The sequence below is a fragment of the Lipotes vexillifer genome, unplaced genomic scaffold (assembly GCF_000442215.2).
Source record: "Lipotes vexillifer unplaced genomic scaffold, Lipotes_vexillifer_v1.1 scaffold575, whole genome shotgun sequence".
In the NCBI taxonomy this organism is placed as follows: Eukaryota; Metazoa; Chordata; class Mammalia; order Artiodactyla; family Lipotidae; genus Lipotes; species Lipotes vexillifer.
In genome coordinates this window covers 2,302,801-2,321,795 of record NW_006780198.1, presented here as the reverse complement: position 1 = coordinate 2,321,795, position 18,995 = coordinate 2,302,801, and the positions used below count along the sequence as shown (strand labels likewise).

The window sequence follows — 18,995 nt, the reverse complement described above, 5'->3', positions numbered from 1 at the left end:
ATTCCTGCTATCAGGTTCTTGAGGGCCATCTCTGTCCTCTTGGGCCACAACTGTTTCCCCCCCCACACCAGGCAGTGCTGGCACGTGGTAGGTGCTGAGATGTCTGCTGAATGAGGAAATGAGCCTGAAATAAGACTACCACCTTCCACCTCACCAGACAGGTTGTGTGAAATTGCCCTGTTGTTGCCCTGTTGAAACACCAGTGACCCCCAGGCGACCCGTATCAGGGCTCCGAGCTGGACAGTGTCCCAGCCTGTCAGCAGCATGGCTCCCACTCTCCACTAGCACCAGGACTCTTCTTTTATTTATTTATTTATAAAATTATTTATTTTTGGGTGTGTTGGGTCTTCATTTCTGTGCAAGGGCTTTCTCTAGTTGCGGCGAGCGGGGGCCACTCTTCAGCGCGGTGCACGGGCCTCTCACTGTCGCGGCCTCTCTTGTTGTGGAGCACAGGCTCCAGACGCGCAGGCTCAGTAGTTGTGGCTCGTGGGCTCTAGAGCACAGGCTCAGTAGTTGTGGCTCATGGGCCTAGTTGCTCCGAGGCATGTGGGATCCTTCCAGACCAGGGCTCGAATCTGTATCCCCTGCATTGGCAGGCGGACTCTCAACCACTGCACCACCAGGGAAGGCCGGGACTCTTCTTTTAGTGCTCCTCCTGCTTCCCTGATCACCCCTCCTCGATTTCCTATGCGGGAGCCTCCAAACTTATCACTCCCGCACTTCATTTGGGCGTCTGTCCCTTCCCAGGGGCCTCCTGGATGCCCCGTGTAAAACAACATCTTCCCCAACCACTGCCCCACAGCTGCATCTCTGCACTAAGCTTTAAGCCTCTTCATGGCAATAAAAAATAATCACAGTATCTATCTGTTGTGTTGTCTGTCTCCTCCGGTTAGGAAGGTCATAAGAGTAGAAACTTCTTTTCCTCTTGTTCACTGCTCTTTACCCTCAACAAGGCCTGACCTGTGGTTGGCACCCCATTCACGGATTCGACAAATATTTATTGAGTGCCTACTTTGTATAATAACTATATAAAATATATAATGTGCTGGAGGGAGCTTAGTGCTGTGGAAAAAACAGAGCAAGGGAAGAGTGATGAGGAATGCTGGGGGTGGGTTCATTGCAACTTTTAAATAGCAGGGCTGGGGGATTCCTCACGTAGGAGGTGATGTTTTAGCAAACACTTGAAGGAGGTGAGGAAGAGAGCCAGGCACCACATCTGGGGAAAGAACAATCCAGGGGAGGGAGAAGCAGCAGTTGCAAATGGCCTGAGGCAGGGGCACGTTCAGGGAGTAGTAAGGAGGGAGCATGGCTGGAGTGGAGTTGTCAGGGGAGGGCGGTATTGGAAGAAGTGAAACTGAAGTCAGGAGACCGTGGTTTTAAATCTCTAAAACCAATCAGCCTTATGTAGGTATCACTTACATACGATAAAACATGCCCATTTTAAGTGTACGGTTTGATGACTTTTTAATTTTTTTTTTTTTTTTTTTTTTTTTCTTTTTCAGTACGCGGGCCTCTCACTGCTGTGCCCTCTCCCATCGGTGGAGCACAGGCTCCAGACACGCAGGCTCAGCGGCCGTGGCTCACGGGCCCAGGCGCTCCGTTGCATGTGGGATCTTCCCAGACCGGGGCACGAACCCGTGTCCCCTGCATCGGCAGGCAGACTCTCAACCACTGCACCACCAGGGAAGCCCGACTTTTTAATTTTATTTTTGGTTGCATTGGGTCTTCATTGCTGCATGTGGGCTTTCTCTAGTTGCGGCGAGCGGGGGCTACTCTTCGTTGCGGTGCATGGGCTTCTCATTGAGGTGGCTTCTTTCGTTGCGGAGCACGGGCTGTAGGCACGTGGGCATCAGTAGTTGCAGCACGCAGGCTCTAGGGTGCATGGGCTTCAGTAGTTGTGGCTCGCGGGCTCTGTAGTTGTGGCGCACGGGCTTAGTTGCTCCGTGGCCTGTGGGATCTTCCCGGACCAGGGCTCAAACCTGTGTCCCCTGCGTTGGCAGGCGGATTCTTAACCACTGCACCACCAGGGAAGTCCCAGCTTGATGAGTTTTGACCAAGGAAACCACTGCCTTGATAAGGTTAGAACATTTTCATTGCCCCCAAAAGTTCTTTGTCTCCCCACCGTCAACCCTCCATCTCTCACCGAACTGTTTTTTGATGCCACGGATTCATTTTGCCTGTTCTAGAACTTCATTTAAATGGACTCATGCAATATGTACTCTTCTGGGTGTGGCTCATTTCACTCAGCATAAAGTTTTTGCGATTTGTCCATGTTGCGTTTATCAATAGTTCCTTTGCGTTGCTGAGTGGAATCCCACTGTGTGTTTGTAGCACAGCTTATTTACCGAGAACCCTGTTGATGGACACCTGGGCCATTTAGTTACTTACAGCTATGAACATTTGTGTACAGGTGTTTGTTGGATGTATGTTTTCATGTCAAACCTTTTGCTCATTCTTTTAATTGACTTACTGACTTATTGAGTTGGGATTCTTTATACATATACTGGAGAAGTCTTCACTCTGGCACTGGTTTTGTGAATATTTTCTCACAGCTGTGGTTGGCGTTTTCATTTTCTTAACAGTATCTTTCAAGGAGCAGATGTTTCTAATTTTGATGAAGTCCAGTTTATCCATTCTTTTCTTATATGGTTGGTGTCATGTCTAAGAAATATTTGCCTACCCTCAGGCTGTGAAGGTGTTCATCTATTTATTTATTTTTCCTAGAAATTCTTTAGTTTTAACTTTTATGTTCAGGTCCAGAACTGGGTTTTGAGCAAAGAGCCGATGTGACCTAACTTAATGTGCTAATAGCATCACTGTGCTGTTTTGAGATGAGACTGGTGGGCAGAGTGCAGCCTTGAGGATGTTTGCAAGGAGGCTACTGCAACGATCCAGGCTGGGAGCCGCCGGGCAGAGTGGAGGTGGAAGTCATCCCCCTTAATGAGTAATATCCAACTTTCAGGAAAGTTATTTCCCTACTCTGAAGACCCTTATACTCGTAGTTTTACCTGAGGCTTAGTGTATGTACACAACTTGCCTTGAGCCTGAATGTTCACAATGCATTTAACTTATCTTCACTTTTTAAAAATAAATAACTGGTTTTGAGTTTTATTCCACACATTGTCATTCTTCAGGCATGGCAGCCCCCAAAACAATATGACAATTCATCTATTCATTCACAAAAGATTAAAAAAAGGAAAGCAACACATTTCTTGCCATGCTCCACAATATTTCTGCTGGGTAGGACTCATAAATCCATGTCTCTGCCTTGGCCACGTCAACTCATGTCTTATCCTTTCTTTAACTCATGATTTATTGCTCCCAGTTACTCCTTTTGCCAGATTTATAAACGTAACTGTTCTTTATTTAATACCTATTTTGTACACTAGGCAACAAGACAGTAAATTTATTGTCTATGAGTTGCTACTTTGAAAAATTACATCAATGCAAAGTGATTGTCTTTCAGCCTTCATAGCCAATAAATTTATTTATTTATTTTTGTAGGGGATGATATGAGGTCATAGGATAATATATATAATCGCTGATCACAGAATGAGAAGGAGCAAGTTGCAGTCAAATGCTCTACCACTGAGCTATATCCCCGAGAAGAAGCAAGTTGAAAGTTCTGACAAACAGAAGCCGAGAAGGAAGACTTCTGCCTCCTGCCAATCATGTATAAGCTGGTCTCCTGCTGTTTGCTTTTCATAGGATGCTTAAATCCTCTCTGGTCTCTTCCTGTCCTTGACTCCAGGGAAGAGCCCCTGCAGCTCTCAGGTAAAATGATTTATTTCCCTTATGTCAGCCTTGAAAGAGTCTTCAAGGGTCTTAAATGCAATGTTAGAGATAAGAATGAAAATTCTTTCTTAAAGGAGTCTTGTGAAATTACTAGTCCCAGCTATGAAAAGAATTCTGAGGGTCCTTACAAAACATCTCAGAATCAGTAATGGATAGGTTTTTTTTTCCTTTCTAAAATGTAAAAGTACAAGGGTAACATTGCTTATTTAATGTCACTTCTATATTTCTAAGTTATTTTGATCAGCTTTTTTTTTTTCAATTTTGAAAATGGCACTAAATTTAAAACATCATTGCTTTTCGTTTCTATTTTAAATGAACTGGATGAATGCAGAATTGGTTGTTCCAATTATAGGTTAAAATATTTTTATTGTATCTTATTTTAAGCTAAAAAGTAATCATCTGACATGTGTTATATGAAACAAAAATGTTTATTAAAAAATAAAGAAGTGACTAGCTGGGGCTAGGGATGACACAGATTTCCAAGTACATTTATGTTTTCCTTTTGATTGATGTTTCATTCAGTTCAATTCTAAGTGGAATTCTCTTAAAGTGTATCAGTCAAGCAGATACTTATTGTGCTGTTAGCTCTTAATTTAGTTTAAGAAACGAAAAGGTTGGTGCTTGGGTATTAGGTTCATAACCATTTTAACTTGTCCTTAATTGTGGATACTTTAGACATTTTTTTTAATAAAGGAAAAATCTCTTCTAAGCCATTGATTTTATAATTTCTACTCTCTAAAGTTTCTCTCAAGCAGCTTTCTGATAATGTCAAGCTCTAATTCATGCACTATCAGTCAACTTCCACAGTCACTGAACTCATAAGTGGCAGTCATCTTAATGGCTAAATCGGGCATTAACTTTATTGAATCTCTGCTATTTAAAAAAAAGAACAGTGAAAAGCATAAGATGAAACCAAGAATGAACATTCAGATATTACTGTCATCCTCAAAAATTTACATATCATGATTATGATTTTTCCAAACTTAGATGAGTGTAGCATCTCACTTAAATTCTTTTTTTTTTTCTTTTTGGCGGTACGCAGGCCTCTCACTGTTGCGGCCTCTCCCGTTGCGGAGCACAGGCTCCGGACGCGCAGGCTCAGCGGCCATGGCTCACGGGCCCAGCCACTCCGCAGCATGTGGGATCTTCCCGGACCGGGGCACGAACCCGCGTCCCCTGCATCGGCAGGCGGACTCTCAACCACTGCGCCACCAGGGAAGCCCCTCACTTAAATCCTTAACAGGTGGCAGCTTACATTAGAGTTTTTGCCTGAAATTTTTTCCTACTTATTTGTTTCTCCATAAATGATCCTTCATGACATAAACATTGATGTGTGACCAAATTTTATAGATTTCTCATTAATATTCTTCAGAAGTCCTGTGAATGTGCCCAGAAGCCTTCACAATGGCTTTTGCTCTTTGTTTTCCAATCAAGGTTGTAGCTGAGGATTTGGAAGCCTTAGTGAAGCAAGTGGATAGTACAGGACTCCCCAGAAGCTCCGATCTCTCCACTGTGGCACCTGGCCAAGACTGCTCTGCCAGGGTCCAGAGTCTGCTCACCAGACCTCACACTCACTTCCCACACACCTTGCACACACTTCCCATGCATCTTCTATGCCACTAAGCTGACCAGATTTCACCCTGAAAATGTTGCTATCAACTTCTTTAAAGAGTATTTTAAAGCTGGCTCTTTCCTGACAATTGTTTCTAAATCTTGGAGGCCAGGCAGATAAGAGGTGATGCCATCCTATTTGCTTTACAGGAAGAACCTTAACAATCCTGTCTTTTAGAAAACCACTCCTTCATTTTTCCTCTCACTCCAATTTCACCACCCATATGTCTAAAAGCAAAAGGCAAAAGGCAGCAGTAGGTGAATAGAAGTAAGGAAGAATCACTTTGTAAGTGCAAGTGCTGTTCAAGGCAGTGAACAGCCTGGCAAGGCCACACAGGCAGGAGGAATCAGAATGAGAGTCACACGCTTGATTTCCTGTTCTGCTGGCTTGTGAACTGGACTGTAGCATTTCCACTTCTCGGTTAAAATACTACTGGCGACAAACCCGGAACTTAGTATTTGAAGTTTTTCTAGTATTATCTCCTAGTCCCTGGTACCCCACAAAAGGCAATAAGGAGCAGAAGTGATTGAAGAAACAGCTGAGTTGCTAAGATCTGTCTCTACTCTGTGTAGCACCTGAAGATGTCGAATCAAATTCGGATGAGCTGGAAAGAGCTTCCATCCTGCAGATGCTGCCAGAGATGTCAGGTGCAGAGACAGGAGATGGTCTTAGGAAAGCAGGTAAAATGATTCTTGTGTTTACAGCCTGATTTTATTTGATTGTTTTATTTTATTTAATTTTTTTGCGGTACGCGGGCCTCTCACTGCTGTGGCCTCGCCCGTTGCGGAGCACAGGCTCCGGACGCGCAGGCTCAGCGGCCATGGCTCACGGGCCCAGCCGCTCCGCAGCATGTGGGATCTGCCCGGACCGCGGAACGAACCCGCGTCCCCTGGATCGGCAGGCAGACTCCCAACCGCTGCACCACCCGGGAAGCCCCCGGGAAGCCCCCAACCTGTCTGATTTTTTTGCCACTGAACTTACTCCCTGTGCTCATGAATCAGATGAGGTAAAATCCTACTTTGGAATATAAAGATCACCTATATAAAATGAGTTAGTTACCCAACGCTCCCCCCTCCGGGCATAAAGACTTCCTCTGACATCTTCTGTTTTCTTTTTCTCAGCAACTCCTTCCAAGCATCCTGCTCTGCTTGGTCCCTCAGTATATCTGTTCTCTGTAGGGACTTTGAGTTTGGGGGGAAGGAGGGCATTATCCCAGTTTTCAATAAGTGAAGTTTACAATCCCAGTTTCCCACTTACTCAAGTCTTAAGCAAATTACTTTATCTGTAACTCAGTTTCTTAAACCAGTAAACGGAATGATAAAAATGCCCATCTCATGGGGTTATTGTGAAGTTCAGTCAATGAGAAAATGCAAGTAAAATGTTCAGCACAGTGGCACACAAAGTAATCCATGAAATGGCAGCTTTTACTATTTTCTCTGTCACTGTATTCCTCCCAGCACTGATAGAAATGCTCAGGACATTCTGGAAACAAAATGGAGTCTTTTAATAGACCTTGTTTAGTAGAAAGAATTTCACTTGTTATAAAATATTTTTGAGAAACTACTGAACTGCTAACTCAGGAAAATGCAGTGCCCTTTGTGAATTCCGGAAGCGAGAAAGAACCAGGTGCCTGCCTATCTTCCTTCAAGTAAATATCACTGTGGTGTGAAAAAAAGGAAAATCAGAAACTAGACGTGATTTAGGAATATTCTATTTTGTGTTTTAAATAAGACAAGTGTAAAATGGAAATAATAGATCTGATGATGAATGGTTTCAAAATACTGTTTTCCAGATCTCGGTACCAACATTTTTTACCCAAGAGGAAGTGTGAGAAAGGTAAGTAGCTCCATCATGAGAATTACGTTACAAAAGTGAGCATGCTATGCCGTGACTGTAGAGGAGCCTCAATTCATGAGCCAGTCGAGCATTTTCGGTAGAAATCACACCTTAGAATAACTGGTCAGTCAGTATTACTTCAAAGCATGTTCCAAATTTTGATCCATATAAATGTGGATGCAACAAGAGCTTATACAGTGCCCATTCTGGATAAATTATTATAACGAGTTTAAGAGAATAAAAAATAGATAAGGCCCCTGTCCTCAAGTTTGTCATCCACTTGTGCTGTGTCATTGATCATCTTCACGTGGTCCGAGGGCCAGCAGTATTGGTATCATGTGGAAGCTTGTGAGAAATGCAGACTCTCAGACCCCGCCCCCCAGCACCTACTGAATCAAAATCTGCATCTTACCAAGATTCCCCAGGTGATTCTTATGCACATTAAATAAAGTATGAAAAGCACTGCCATATGATGTCTAAATAGAAGAAAGACACGGTCAAAACCCTGAGATGTCATATGTATGATAGAGCAGAATATGAAGGAAATCATTTTGGGTGCAGGAGACAGACTGTGATTGGGATTGATGAATGATAATATTAAATGGTTAGAAATGATGCACAGTTAATGGAGGACCTTAAACACTAAAAGAAAAATCTGTATTTGATCATTATCAACCCCTCAAACTCTAAATTAGTGTCTCCTAAAGGGCTTTCCAGGTATACCAGTCCCACGAGCCAGCCTAGAGTGACGCCCTGGGTTCTGGCCCCTCTCCCATCCTGGTAATTCTTTATGTACATTATTAGCATGTTAAAGCCTCCAGGAAATGAGATAAGCATATTTAATTTTAACCAATCATTTCCCAAATATTTTGACTGGAGACACCTTTTTTTGGTGTAGCACCCATTTCCATCCTTATAAAAATATACTCTGGAATCCCTCAATTCTGAAGATGTCATACACCACCTGAGGCCACAGGGCAGGTAAACCATCCAGAAGGGGATGGGGATGGCTTCTACATTAAACGTTATCATTCAAATGTTTATATTGTTCCGAATAGAAGGGTTATGATGAAAGACTCTAAAATCATAAAGGTGATTAGCATTTACTCATGAAATCCCAGAAAAAAAAAAGTAAGGGTCCATGCTTAAAGAAGTTAATTTCAAGGCAAATAAAAGGCCTACTTTACAGAGAAGACAGTAAATGGGCAGAACATGTTACTGACAGATTTAAATAGAAATAGGTCAATAAGCATTTAGGAAAGTTCACGGCAATCACAGGGCTTAAACAGACTGGATGGACCACAGGTAGGGCACAAGGAGACCTTCCAGAGCCTACACGCTGGGCGCTCACCACAATTCTATCCCATAAAACAGCAAGAAAACACTTTTTAAAGGAACTAAGTTCCTATTAGTGTGTGTAGGACTCAATTCATTGATAACCTGTTTTTTTATTTGGATTGTTTTAATTTCAGGCTTTCTCAGGACAAGATCCTAACATTTTACTGAGTCACCTTTTAGCCAGAATCAGGAAACCATACAAGAAACGTGGAACTCCCTCTGAATGCTTCTGGAAATACTGTGTCTGAAGTGACATGAACATCTACTAGTCAACTCAAAACCAACCATCTTAGGAAAAGTAAAATAAAAACGCTTGATTTGAAAGCAGTATAGATGAAAAACTAGGCAAGCTATACCCTGTTCATTATTATTCGGAAAATAAATCCTCTATGTTTTACAAATATCATGAGTGGTTCTTTTACTTATAAACATATCCTGAAAATCTATCCATCAATTTATCTTTAAAGAATTATCTAAAAGTAAACAAATAAATGAAAAGAAGCAAATACTAAGAAGAAAAAATCATAAAAGTAAATTTTAGTTAAAACAGTAAAACTACAAATCATTTAACCTACATTATCTTAGTGATGATGTCTCTCAACCCTTAAAAATAACAACGTGAGATATTACTTAAAAAAAAAAAAAATCAGTATCTTAGCTTGGAAAAGCGTCCAAAGTGAAGGATGCTTAAAGATGAGGGCTAGGGGGCTTCCCTGATGGTGCAGTGGTTGAGAGTCCGCCTGCCGATGCAGGGGACACGGGTTCGTGCCCCGGTCCGGGAAGATCCCACATGCCGTGGAGCGGCTGGGCCTGTGAGCCATGGCCGCTGAGCCTGCGCGTCCGGAGCCTGTGCTCCGCAGAGGGAGGGGCCGCAGCGGTGAGAGGCCCGCGTACCGCAAAAAAAAAAAAAAAAAAAAAAAAAACAAAAAAAAAAGATTTTGCCAAAAAAAAAAAAAAAAAAAAAAAAAAAAAAAGATGAGGGCTGGGAACAGTCTGAATTCTCCTTTGTTTTTGAAGGAGGGCGTCCACACACTCCGATCCCCTCTCCCTTAGCTAACCTAAGTACTGAACACTTGAAAACTTTAATCTCTTCACAATGAAGCTTGTTTGATGTCAGTTTCTGTGAGCTCAAGGAGCACAGTACTAGAAAAATACCTTCATAATCTGTTTCTTAGAGAAGAAACTTGAGGTGGGATTTAAGATTGTGGAATGGAAGATATAGCCTGGTTTGTTAATTTTTAAAAGCCGTGTGTGTGTGCACATCCTAACTTATCCTCTTAATACATCTATACCATCGTAGCTTATCTATGTATAGAGTATGGAGCTGAGACCCGCGAGCTCCACGCAGCTCCCAGCACGGCCCATGCCCGTGGGAGAGCACTTCTCATGGGAAACCCAGGCTCCCCTTCTCGGCTCTGTCACCAATCACACCCCCAACTCAGGAGGAATGAAGGGTCAGGTCTGCACCAAACAGCCACATAATCAGTATTGATCTTGTCAACAACCATCCAAAATCTCTTTAGAGCGCAGGTCTGATAAATCTTTCCTTTTCTTGTCTAAAACATCAAGAACAAATCTGTAGGCAAGTTGTTTCCAGCTTGAAGGATGGATGCGTCATCTCAGGAACATGCTGACAGGTGGCTGTGAGGATGCTGTGGCATCGCTCACTGCTGAAATTCAACTGAATCCAGTTCCCTAACACAGGACTCTGGCCCCACGCCGGTATGTTTATGACACCAGCAAGAGCTTAGGGTGGATTCTGTCGCCGTAGAATCCCAAATCCCTCCCGTTTTGTGATACTAGGCAGCTGCTCTTACAGCCGGGGCTCTGGCGTCAAGTCATTGCTCCCACCCAGCTGTGAGCCCCCAGCCAGGTCATCCAGCTCTCTCCACCCCCGTGTCCTTCTCTGTAAAATGAGGGCAGTGCCGCTGCTTATTTCGTGGTTGTATTAAATAATTCATGGGAAGCACCAGAACAGTCCCTGCGGGAGGAGTACACATCCCATCAACACTGAGTTCTCTTCCCTTCTTGGGTTGCTGTTGTTTTATTACGACAGGAGGTGCAGGTGGTTTGAAAGGTGTAACATTTAGCAAGTCCTGTTGGCTTCAGGATCCCGATTCATATTTTAATTCCAAGATTCTGTTGCTGCCAGTTCCACAGTCAGACTTTGTGAAACACAGGTTCACTCTACAGAATCTGAAAGAGTAATCTTGATAACTAAATTTTGTAAATGAGGCATTAAAATTAGTATTAAAGGGACTTCCCTTGTGGCGCAGTGGTTAAGAATCCACCTGCCAACACAGGGGACATGGGTTCGAGCCCTGGTTCGGGAAGATCCCACATGCCGCGGAGCAACTAAGCCCGTGTACCACAACTACTGAGCCTGCGCTCTAGAGCCCGCGAGCCACAACTACCGAGCCTGTGCTCTAGAGCCCGCGAGCCACAACTACTGAACCTGCATGCCCAGAGCTACAAGAGAAGCTACACTCCGCTACAAGAGAAGCCACTGCAATGAGAAGCCTGTGCACCACAACGAAGAGTAGCCCCCACTCACCGCAACTAGAGAAACAAAGACTCAACACAGCCCAAAATTAAAAAATTGGCATTAAAAAGCATGTACATTTGCTCAGAACCCAATAAGCTCCTCCCAGGGCTGAAGTGAGGACTAAATGCTGTGGTGTCACCGAGCAGGACCTTGGATGCAGAGATGACAGAGACGCAGACACAGAGTGACCCTAACGTGAGCACCCTGCAGTGTCTCTCAATCTCAGTAAATATTCCTCAATGATGTAAAATACACATTCAGGGCAAAGGTTTGTTGAGGCAGTGCGAGAAATTTCTCAAGTTTTACATGTATACTGTTTATTGTTTTTGCTTTAAAAAGATACCCGATTAAAATATTAATAACCGGGTTTCCCTGGTGGCGCAGTGGCTGGGAGTCCGCCTGCCGATGCAGGGGACGCGGGTTCGTGCCCCAGTCTGGGAAGATCCCACATGCCGCGGAGCGGCTGGGCCCGTGAGCCATGGCCGCTGAGCCTGCGCATCCGGAGCCTGTGATCCGCAACGGGAGAGGCCACGACGGCGAGAGGCCCGCGTACCGAAAAAACAAAACAAAACAAAACAAATATTAATAACCATTAAAAACAAGTAAATTCACAGTTAATTATAAACTCAGTTAAAAGAAAATTTCCATTTGGATTAAATTTACCTTGTGAGTTATGAGGAAGTTGCACTTAACTGTCAACGATTCCATTCACACAGCATTCTGCTGTTCATAAATCCTGGCCTCTTATCCAAGAAAATACAGCTTTTTGGTAACATTTATGTAAACACTGAAGCCTACAGTATACATTTTTATTACCAATTTCTATAGTTATCGATACAAAAAGTTAATAAACTTGAACAACTGTTTAAAGTTGGGGGGAGCCCCCCTGGGGGGCGGCAGCCGCACTGCTGAACATCGTCTGCTCATCCTCAGCAGCAGAAGCATCATGGTCCAAACTCTAAACATGCCAATTCGGCGACTTATCAAAGTATCAAAACTACAAATGGTTTTATAGATCTGCTTACAACAAGCACCAATTTTAAATTGACCCTAAATGTGTAGTAAGGCAAAGAAATAAGCAAATGTCGATAAAACAAACATCCAGGAAGAATCGAAAAGAGGGCTTATGTTAGAGAAGGTCAGGTTTAAAAAACATGTTCACAAATGCAGAACAGTCCTCTGATTGCTCCATGTCATTTTTGATTTAAAAAAATTAAAAAGGTTATCACTACAGAAGGTCACAGCGATTCTACTGATGGACAATATCCAGGCTGGTCCATTTTTTAAAATTTGATTTTTCAGCAACGGCAAAAATACCACACAACTGGACCAACACAACAAGGGCTTCAGAGATCATTTAACAATGGAGATGGAGCAGAATAGGAGAGTTCTCTATTCATAAGACAGGAATATGGGCATGGAACAGCTTAAAGTGAGAAAATTCCAGGAAATGTCACGGGCATCATTTGAAACTGGTTCTGACACCTGAAGAAAGATTTACCTTCTAGGAAACTAGAGTTGGCCCCCCGCATTCCTGGTGGGGAGAATCGGGGAGGGGTGTAGAATCCTGGGTGTGGATCCGCGGGTACACAGGGCTGACTGTACCACCGTGTTATAGAAGGGGCTTGAGCATCCATGGATTTTAGCATCTGCCAGGGGGTCCTGGAACCAATCCCCTGCAGATTCGAGAGCCGTCTGTTCCACTTTAGAAAGTAAATCTAAGCTACGAGGCTTGAAAATCAGAGTCCAGCAGCATTGTAGATAGAAAGGTTGATTCTCATAATTATGATCAGGATGCATTTTATAAAAAACTATAAAACTTGAAAGGAAGAAGTGTTTTCCTAAAACAAAAAAACAACAACAACAGAAGAAAAGTAAGTTAGTTTGTTGCATGTTATTTAAAATAAGAGAAAAGGTTATTCCAGCCTTCATTTTCTTCTATTCCTGTTTCTGATCTACGTGGGCGTGCACTGCACGTCATTCCAAGTTTGAGAAGGAATCATCACTTCTCTAAGAAGAGGGGGCTCACTTATCATGTAAACAACTCACTCACTTCTTAAAAGACACAACTTCAGCAGGCCCAGGAAGCCCTCATTTGTGGCAGATTCTGCAACCCTCTTGGCTAGGGACCTCCCGTAGGCCCCTTACCCCTATTTAAGGGCAACACTTACCCCTATTTAAGGAAAAAAAGAAGGCAGTGCCAATCAGACCTCTGGCAGGGATTGAGAGACCTTCTTTTGTGTAAATTGGTTGGAAAGAAAGAGTTAACTGTTAGTTTCGATAAGTCAACATTTAAACACATACGCATATAAGAACAACATTAACTCTTACATAACTTTAAAAACTTTTTGCAATCATTATTTAAAAATTTCCAAGAGTCAGAAGCTGGTTGAGCTAGAAACTCTTTTGTTTTAACATTACACACGCAAAAGCTAATTCAAACCCTGCAAAGAATAAGCTCATTGTTAAGCTGATCCATTTTCAACTAAGACTTTGAGAATTTTAGTGGAAGGTAGAAAATCAAAAGGGAAAGCATCTACAAAAATGAAGGTCAAAATTTAACTCTAAAAGCTAGGAATTTCCGGTACAACAACGGACAATACAGTTTCATACTGGTCAATGCTGAAGTGATCTGTGTTGCATTGTGAGAAAACTAGAATGTCCTAGAAACCCTAACTGTGGAGGGATGGGTCACCGTGCAAAGACCAGGTGAGGGCACTGTATTTATGGACACTGTTAGGAAAGGTACGTGGCCCATAGCGGGGATTTCTCGAAGTCTCTAACAGGAGGAAATGATTCATGTAACAACAGAACAAAATCAATGAGGCTAAGGTTTGGGGCTCTTTCTAGCTATACTTTGTTTGTTTTTAATAAATTTATTTATTTTATTTATTTTATTTTTGGCTGCACTGGGTCTTCTTGCTGTGCGTGCGCTTCCTCTAGTTGTGGCGAGCAGGGGCTACTCTTCGTTGCGGTGCGCGGGCTTCTCGTTGCGGTGGCTTCTCTTGTTGCGGAGCACGGGCTCTAGGTGCGTGGGCTTCAGTAGTTGTGGCTCATGGGCTCTAGAGCGCAGGCTCAGTAGTTGTGGCGCACGGGCTTAGTTGCTCCGCGGCCTGTGGGGTCTTCCTGGACCAGGGCTCGAACCCGTGTCCCCTGCATTGGCAGGAGGATTCTTAACCACTGCGCCACTGGGGAAGCCCTCTAGCTATACTTCTCATTGTAATTTACTCGGGGTGACATCTGATATAAAGTTTGACTGTACACATACCTCTTTAGAGGTCATCCGATCTCATTAGAGGACAGCTAAACTAGAAAAAGAGTCTATTTGACAGTTTAAATACACTGGGGAAAAAGACAAGGAAAAGAGTCTATATACAATGTCTGCTTCAGGAAAATGATGTCTGTTAAAAAATCAGGAAGGAAAAAGCTTAATATTCAATGATAACTTCATGGTCATTTAAGACCCAGGGGTTTATAGAGAATCATAAGGAGGTCTAGCTGTCCCACAGGCCTGGAGAGGGAGTACGGGTGCATCTTCAGAGTCACTCAACTGCTGCTTCTGCTGGATCCGGACCACAGGATTCTGCAGCATCACCAGCTGAAGCTCCGTTTTCGCAAGTGACACAGCCCTCCAAAAAGGAACAAAAGCAGGCAGGTTATTTGATGTGAAGTCACCTGAAAAGTTGTTAAACCGGTAAAACGCCGGCCAAGCAACCTGTGTCTCATTCTCCCACTTATTCACATCTAAGAGTACGCATTACAGTTCATCCCTTATCATTAGAAGGGAAATGACAGCAATTGTTTAAATACTTTTGCTTAAATTGTTTGGGGGCTCATTCTTCATGTACTCTTCTCACAGAAATGCCTGCTCGGCATGAATCCTGAATCCTCTGGCGTGACCCTTACATCTTGAGCTTCAAGTCTTTTCAAACACGCACACACATGTGACACGCAAATCCCACACTCTCCTCCCCGCCAGTCACATATGAGCGCGGGCGCCTTCACTCCCAACTGCCCCGTAACATTCCAACTGGTGGAAGAAAAAGACACGTGGAGCCCAAAAGACCTGCATTCAAAATCTGAAGAACTGAGCGCTTACACAGTGTCCTTCAGTTTGTGCAGAGGGCTTGGTTCCTGAACGCCCTGAGGAGACAAAAATCTGTGGATGCTCAAGTCCTTATACAAATGCCTTGGTACAGTCAGCCCTCTGCACGCGAGAGTTCCGCATCCTTGGATTCAACCAACTACAGATTGAAATTTGAACCGTGGATATAGAGGGCTGAGTGTACAAATTATTTAGTATCTGTGTACCTCACTTTGTTGTTATTGGTAAAGCAGGGATAATAACACCTACCCCAGAAGCAACTGTGAAGAGTAAGATCTTCAGTGGGATCATGCAATGCACAGTCGGCCCTCTCTGCAGGTTCCACATCCACAGACTCAACCAGCCATAGATCGAAAATATTTGGGGGAAAAAAATTCCAGAAAGTTCCAAAAAGCAAAACTTAAATTTGCAGTGCACCAGCAACTATTTACATAGAATGTACGTTGAATTTACATCTGTTTAAATAGCATTTACATTGCATTAGGTATTATAAGTAATCTGGAGAGGATTTAAGGTATACGGGAGGACATAGGTTGCATAGGTTACACGCAAACACTACGTCATTTTACATGAGGGACTTGAGGATCCGCAGATTTTGGAACCCCAGGGGGTCCCGGAACTAGTCCCCTGCAGAAAACGAGGGATGACTGTACACTAAGCTCCCAGAACACTACCTGGCACAAAAACAGCAACACATGACAGCTGTTATTACTGGGCTTACCTGGATGTCTATTTCCTGAGGGATCGTCTGGCTCTGAAACCAGGAATGCACATTGGCCAGCTCCTCCCTTTGTCCGTGAGAAAACTGCGGCTGCCGCCGCCTCATGCTTTCCAGCTTTTCTAGGTCTTCTTTCAGTACAATTTCTTTAACCCTGAAAACAAACAAACAGACAAAATCTTCACAGTCCTAAATAAGGCACAGGGTCTTTATCTTGTGATCTAAGAACGGCACTTATTTTTACTTTGTAATATACTTTATATCTCCTGTTAACATGTGACGTACACATCAAAAATATAACAACTGACTCATTTCTTTGTCAGACTGGTAAAGCTAGCCCTCTTTCTCTTGATGGAAAATACCTGTATAGTGTTTTAATGAGTCATATGGAAGAAACAGATTTCCTTTACGTCTTCTCTCCTTTTAGAATGAGAGAAAAAAGTCCAGGCTCTAAAGAAAGTTCTCGTACCCGTGGGCTGTCTTGAAAAGCACTGCCTCTCTTTTGTTTTCTTGTCTCAGGACACATAACATATTTATATTGTCACTACCACTACAACCATTGTTTTAAGAAATCATTTGTCTTTTGACTTCAAATGAATGAATTTGAGAATACATTTCTCTAAGGATACGTATAAAAACATTAAAAATCATTTTGTATTAAAAAACACACTTAAGAAACCATAAAACACTTATATAAAGGTGGGTCTTCTAACATGCTTTCTTACCTCTCAGGCACCTGATACGTCATCAGAATGCACTCAGGTGTTTGTTCTATCATTCTCCAGGTGGACTCTTCAGCTAAGTTGGGAAATGTTTCTTTTTTCTGTACATCCTGAGATTGCTGCCCATTTTGAAAGATTTCAGAAGAATAATCACGAGTAGCAAAGTGTACACTGCTGCCACTGCTTCCTATCAAAAATCAACAACAAAAAAATTTGGAAATACCCGTCAGGGGCTGATTTGCCAAGCTGGCCCTCATTCTTCAAAGACTTTGGCAACTAGCTGGTAGGGTCCTTCACCACCCGGCGCAGCCATCATCCCAGGTCACCTCAGCCTTCCAGTTCCTCGATCTTTCCAAGATCTCCTTCTCAGTCTTCCTGAACTATCCTCCCCCCAAGGCCATTTCTTGCTTGTTCTCATCAGCCACAGCTGCTCCGTCTCCAAAGTCACCAACCTCTCAGCTCCACTTTCTTGTTTGTTTGTTCTACTGTTCCAACTACAAATCGGGGACAGTGCCTTAGCCATTCTGCTTAGAGCCCAAAGCCCATCATTCCTTCAGTAGCACTCTGCAATGCCTGAGACTTCTTTTTCCCTTTAGTTTTCCACAACTATCAAAATGTAACTCTGATAAAGCCACTTATCAATTCTGTTCTCATCTAAGCCCAAGGAGCCAAAGGCATCGAGAAGGTCACGCACAACAGGGTGCATTGGTTCTACAGTAAACTCATCACCACCCGAGGATCGTCACAAAGCCCGTAATCCTGGTACAGTTCTGTGGTCAGCGCACTAGTCTATCCCCAGCAGGATTATCTTCCACTCCTCTATTTCCTCCCTCACTCTCACCTGTTTTTTAAGGGAAAAAAAAAAGGAAGCCACTAGAAAGGAAATTCATCATCCTGATACCAAACATAAACTTACTCATATCTACATTCTCTCCTCACCGTCCTCCTGTTACAACAGAGAAGACATCCATCCATCCCAAGGCCCATCGCTTTATGGCTGTTATGGAGCCTCATGGATCATTCCTTTCCTATCTTGCATGTGACCCTTCAAGGTCCTTCTCACTGACTTTGGAACAATTAAAACAAAACAAAACAAAGTACCTCTCTAATTTTTTAAAAAAGGGTATGGGTAAACATAAAAGACATTTTTCCTCATTAGAAAAACCTCATTAAAAGGTAACTGTTTAAGGCAAAAACCGTAAAACTTCTATTGTGGGGTTTATGATACATGTTGTAGTAAAGTGTATGACAGAAATGGCACAAAAGAGGGAAAATGGAAGTACTCTGTTTTAAGGTTCTTAGACATAAAGTGATAGAATAGGTATAATATGTGAAGGTAAACTGGGATAAGTAAAAGATGCATGTGTAAATCCTAGAGCAATGACTAAAAAAAAAAAGGAAAAAAGGAAAAAAAAAAAAAAAGAATAGCTGGGAGGCCAATAACGGAGAGAAAACAGAATCATTAAAAATACACAATTAACCCAAAAGGAGGAGGGGAAGAGAAAAAAGGAAGAAAGAGCAAATGAGACAAACATAAAACAAGTAGCAAGATGGAAGATTTAATGTAAACCTGATCATATCAATAATCATATTAAATGTAAATGGTCTAAGTACTCCAATTAAAAGTCAGAGACTGTCACATAGATAAAGAAGCAATACCCAACCATACACTGGTTACCAGAAATCAACTTTAAATATAAAGACACAGATAAAAGTAAAAAGATGGAAAAAAATATGCCATGTAAACACTACCAAAATAAAGCTGGAAGAGCTACACTGATATCAGACAAAGTGGACATCAACAAAGGTACATTTCATAACAGAGAAATCAATTCATCAAAAGCACATAATCTTAAATGTGTATGCAACTAATAAAAGAGCTTCAAAATACATGAAGCAAAAACGGATTGAACAGCAAGAAAAAAACAGACAAATTCACAATTATAGGTGGACATGTTAACAGCCCTATCTTAATAACTGAGAAAACAAGTAGATAGAAACTCAGTTAGGATGTAGAAGGCTGAATCAACATTATCAGCCAACTTGACCAAATTTACATTTACAGAAGATGCTACTCAACAACTGCAGAACACACATTCTTTCCAAGTGCATATGAAACATTTATCAAGACAGACCAAATTCTGAACTATTAAGCCTCAGTAAATTAAAAAAAAATACAAAGAATGTTGTCCGACTGCAATTAAGTTAGTAACCAATAAAATACCTGGAAAATCCCCAAATATTAGGAAATAAATACATGTCTAATAACCCATGGTCAAAGAAGAAAACATAAGGGAAATTATAAAATATTTTGGACTGAATGA

At 42.5% G+C, this 18,995-nt stretch overlaps 2 protein-coding genes across 2 annotated transcripts in view; one reads left to right on the top strand and one right to left on the bottom strand.

Moving 5' to 3' along the window:
* The first annotated feature begins 3,671 nt into the window (after positions 1–3,671).
* On the top strand, positions 3,672–8,829 carry UTS2 (urotensin 2). Its single transcript, XM_007453307.1, has 4 exons — positions 3,672–3,774; positions 5,980–6,087; positions 7,200–7,241; positions 8,708–8,829. The coding sequence occupies exons 1-4, from the start codon at positions 3,672–3,674 to the stop codon at positions 8,827–8,829; spliced, it is 375 nt and encodes a 124-aa protein (XP_007453369.1).
* Positions 8,830–14,668: 5,839 nt separating this feature from the next.
* The window catches only part of PER3 (period circadian regulator 3), a 60,610-nt gene continuing 56,283 nt past the window's right edge, over positions 14,669–18,995 (bottom strand). The window contains exons 19-21 of the mRNA XM_007453306.1: positions 16,675–16,858; positions 15,953–16,103; positions 14,669–14,755 (exon numbers count right to left, since the gene is read on the bottom strand). Of these exons, the coding sequence (XP_007453368.1) occupies positions 14,669–14,755; positions 15,953–16,103; positions 16,675–16,858 (422 nt within the window). The remainder of the gene's footprint in view (positions 14,756–15,952; positions 16,104–16,674; positions 16,859–18,995) is intronic.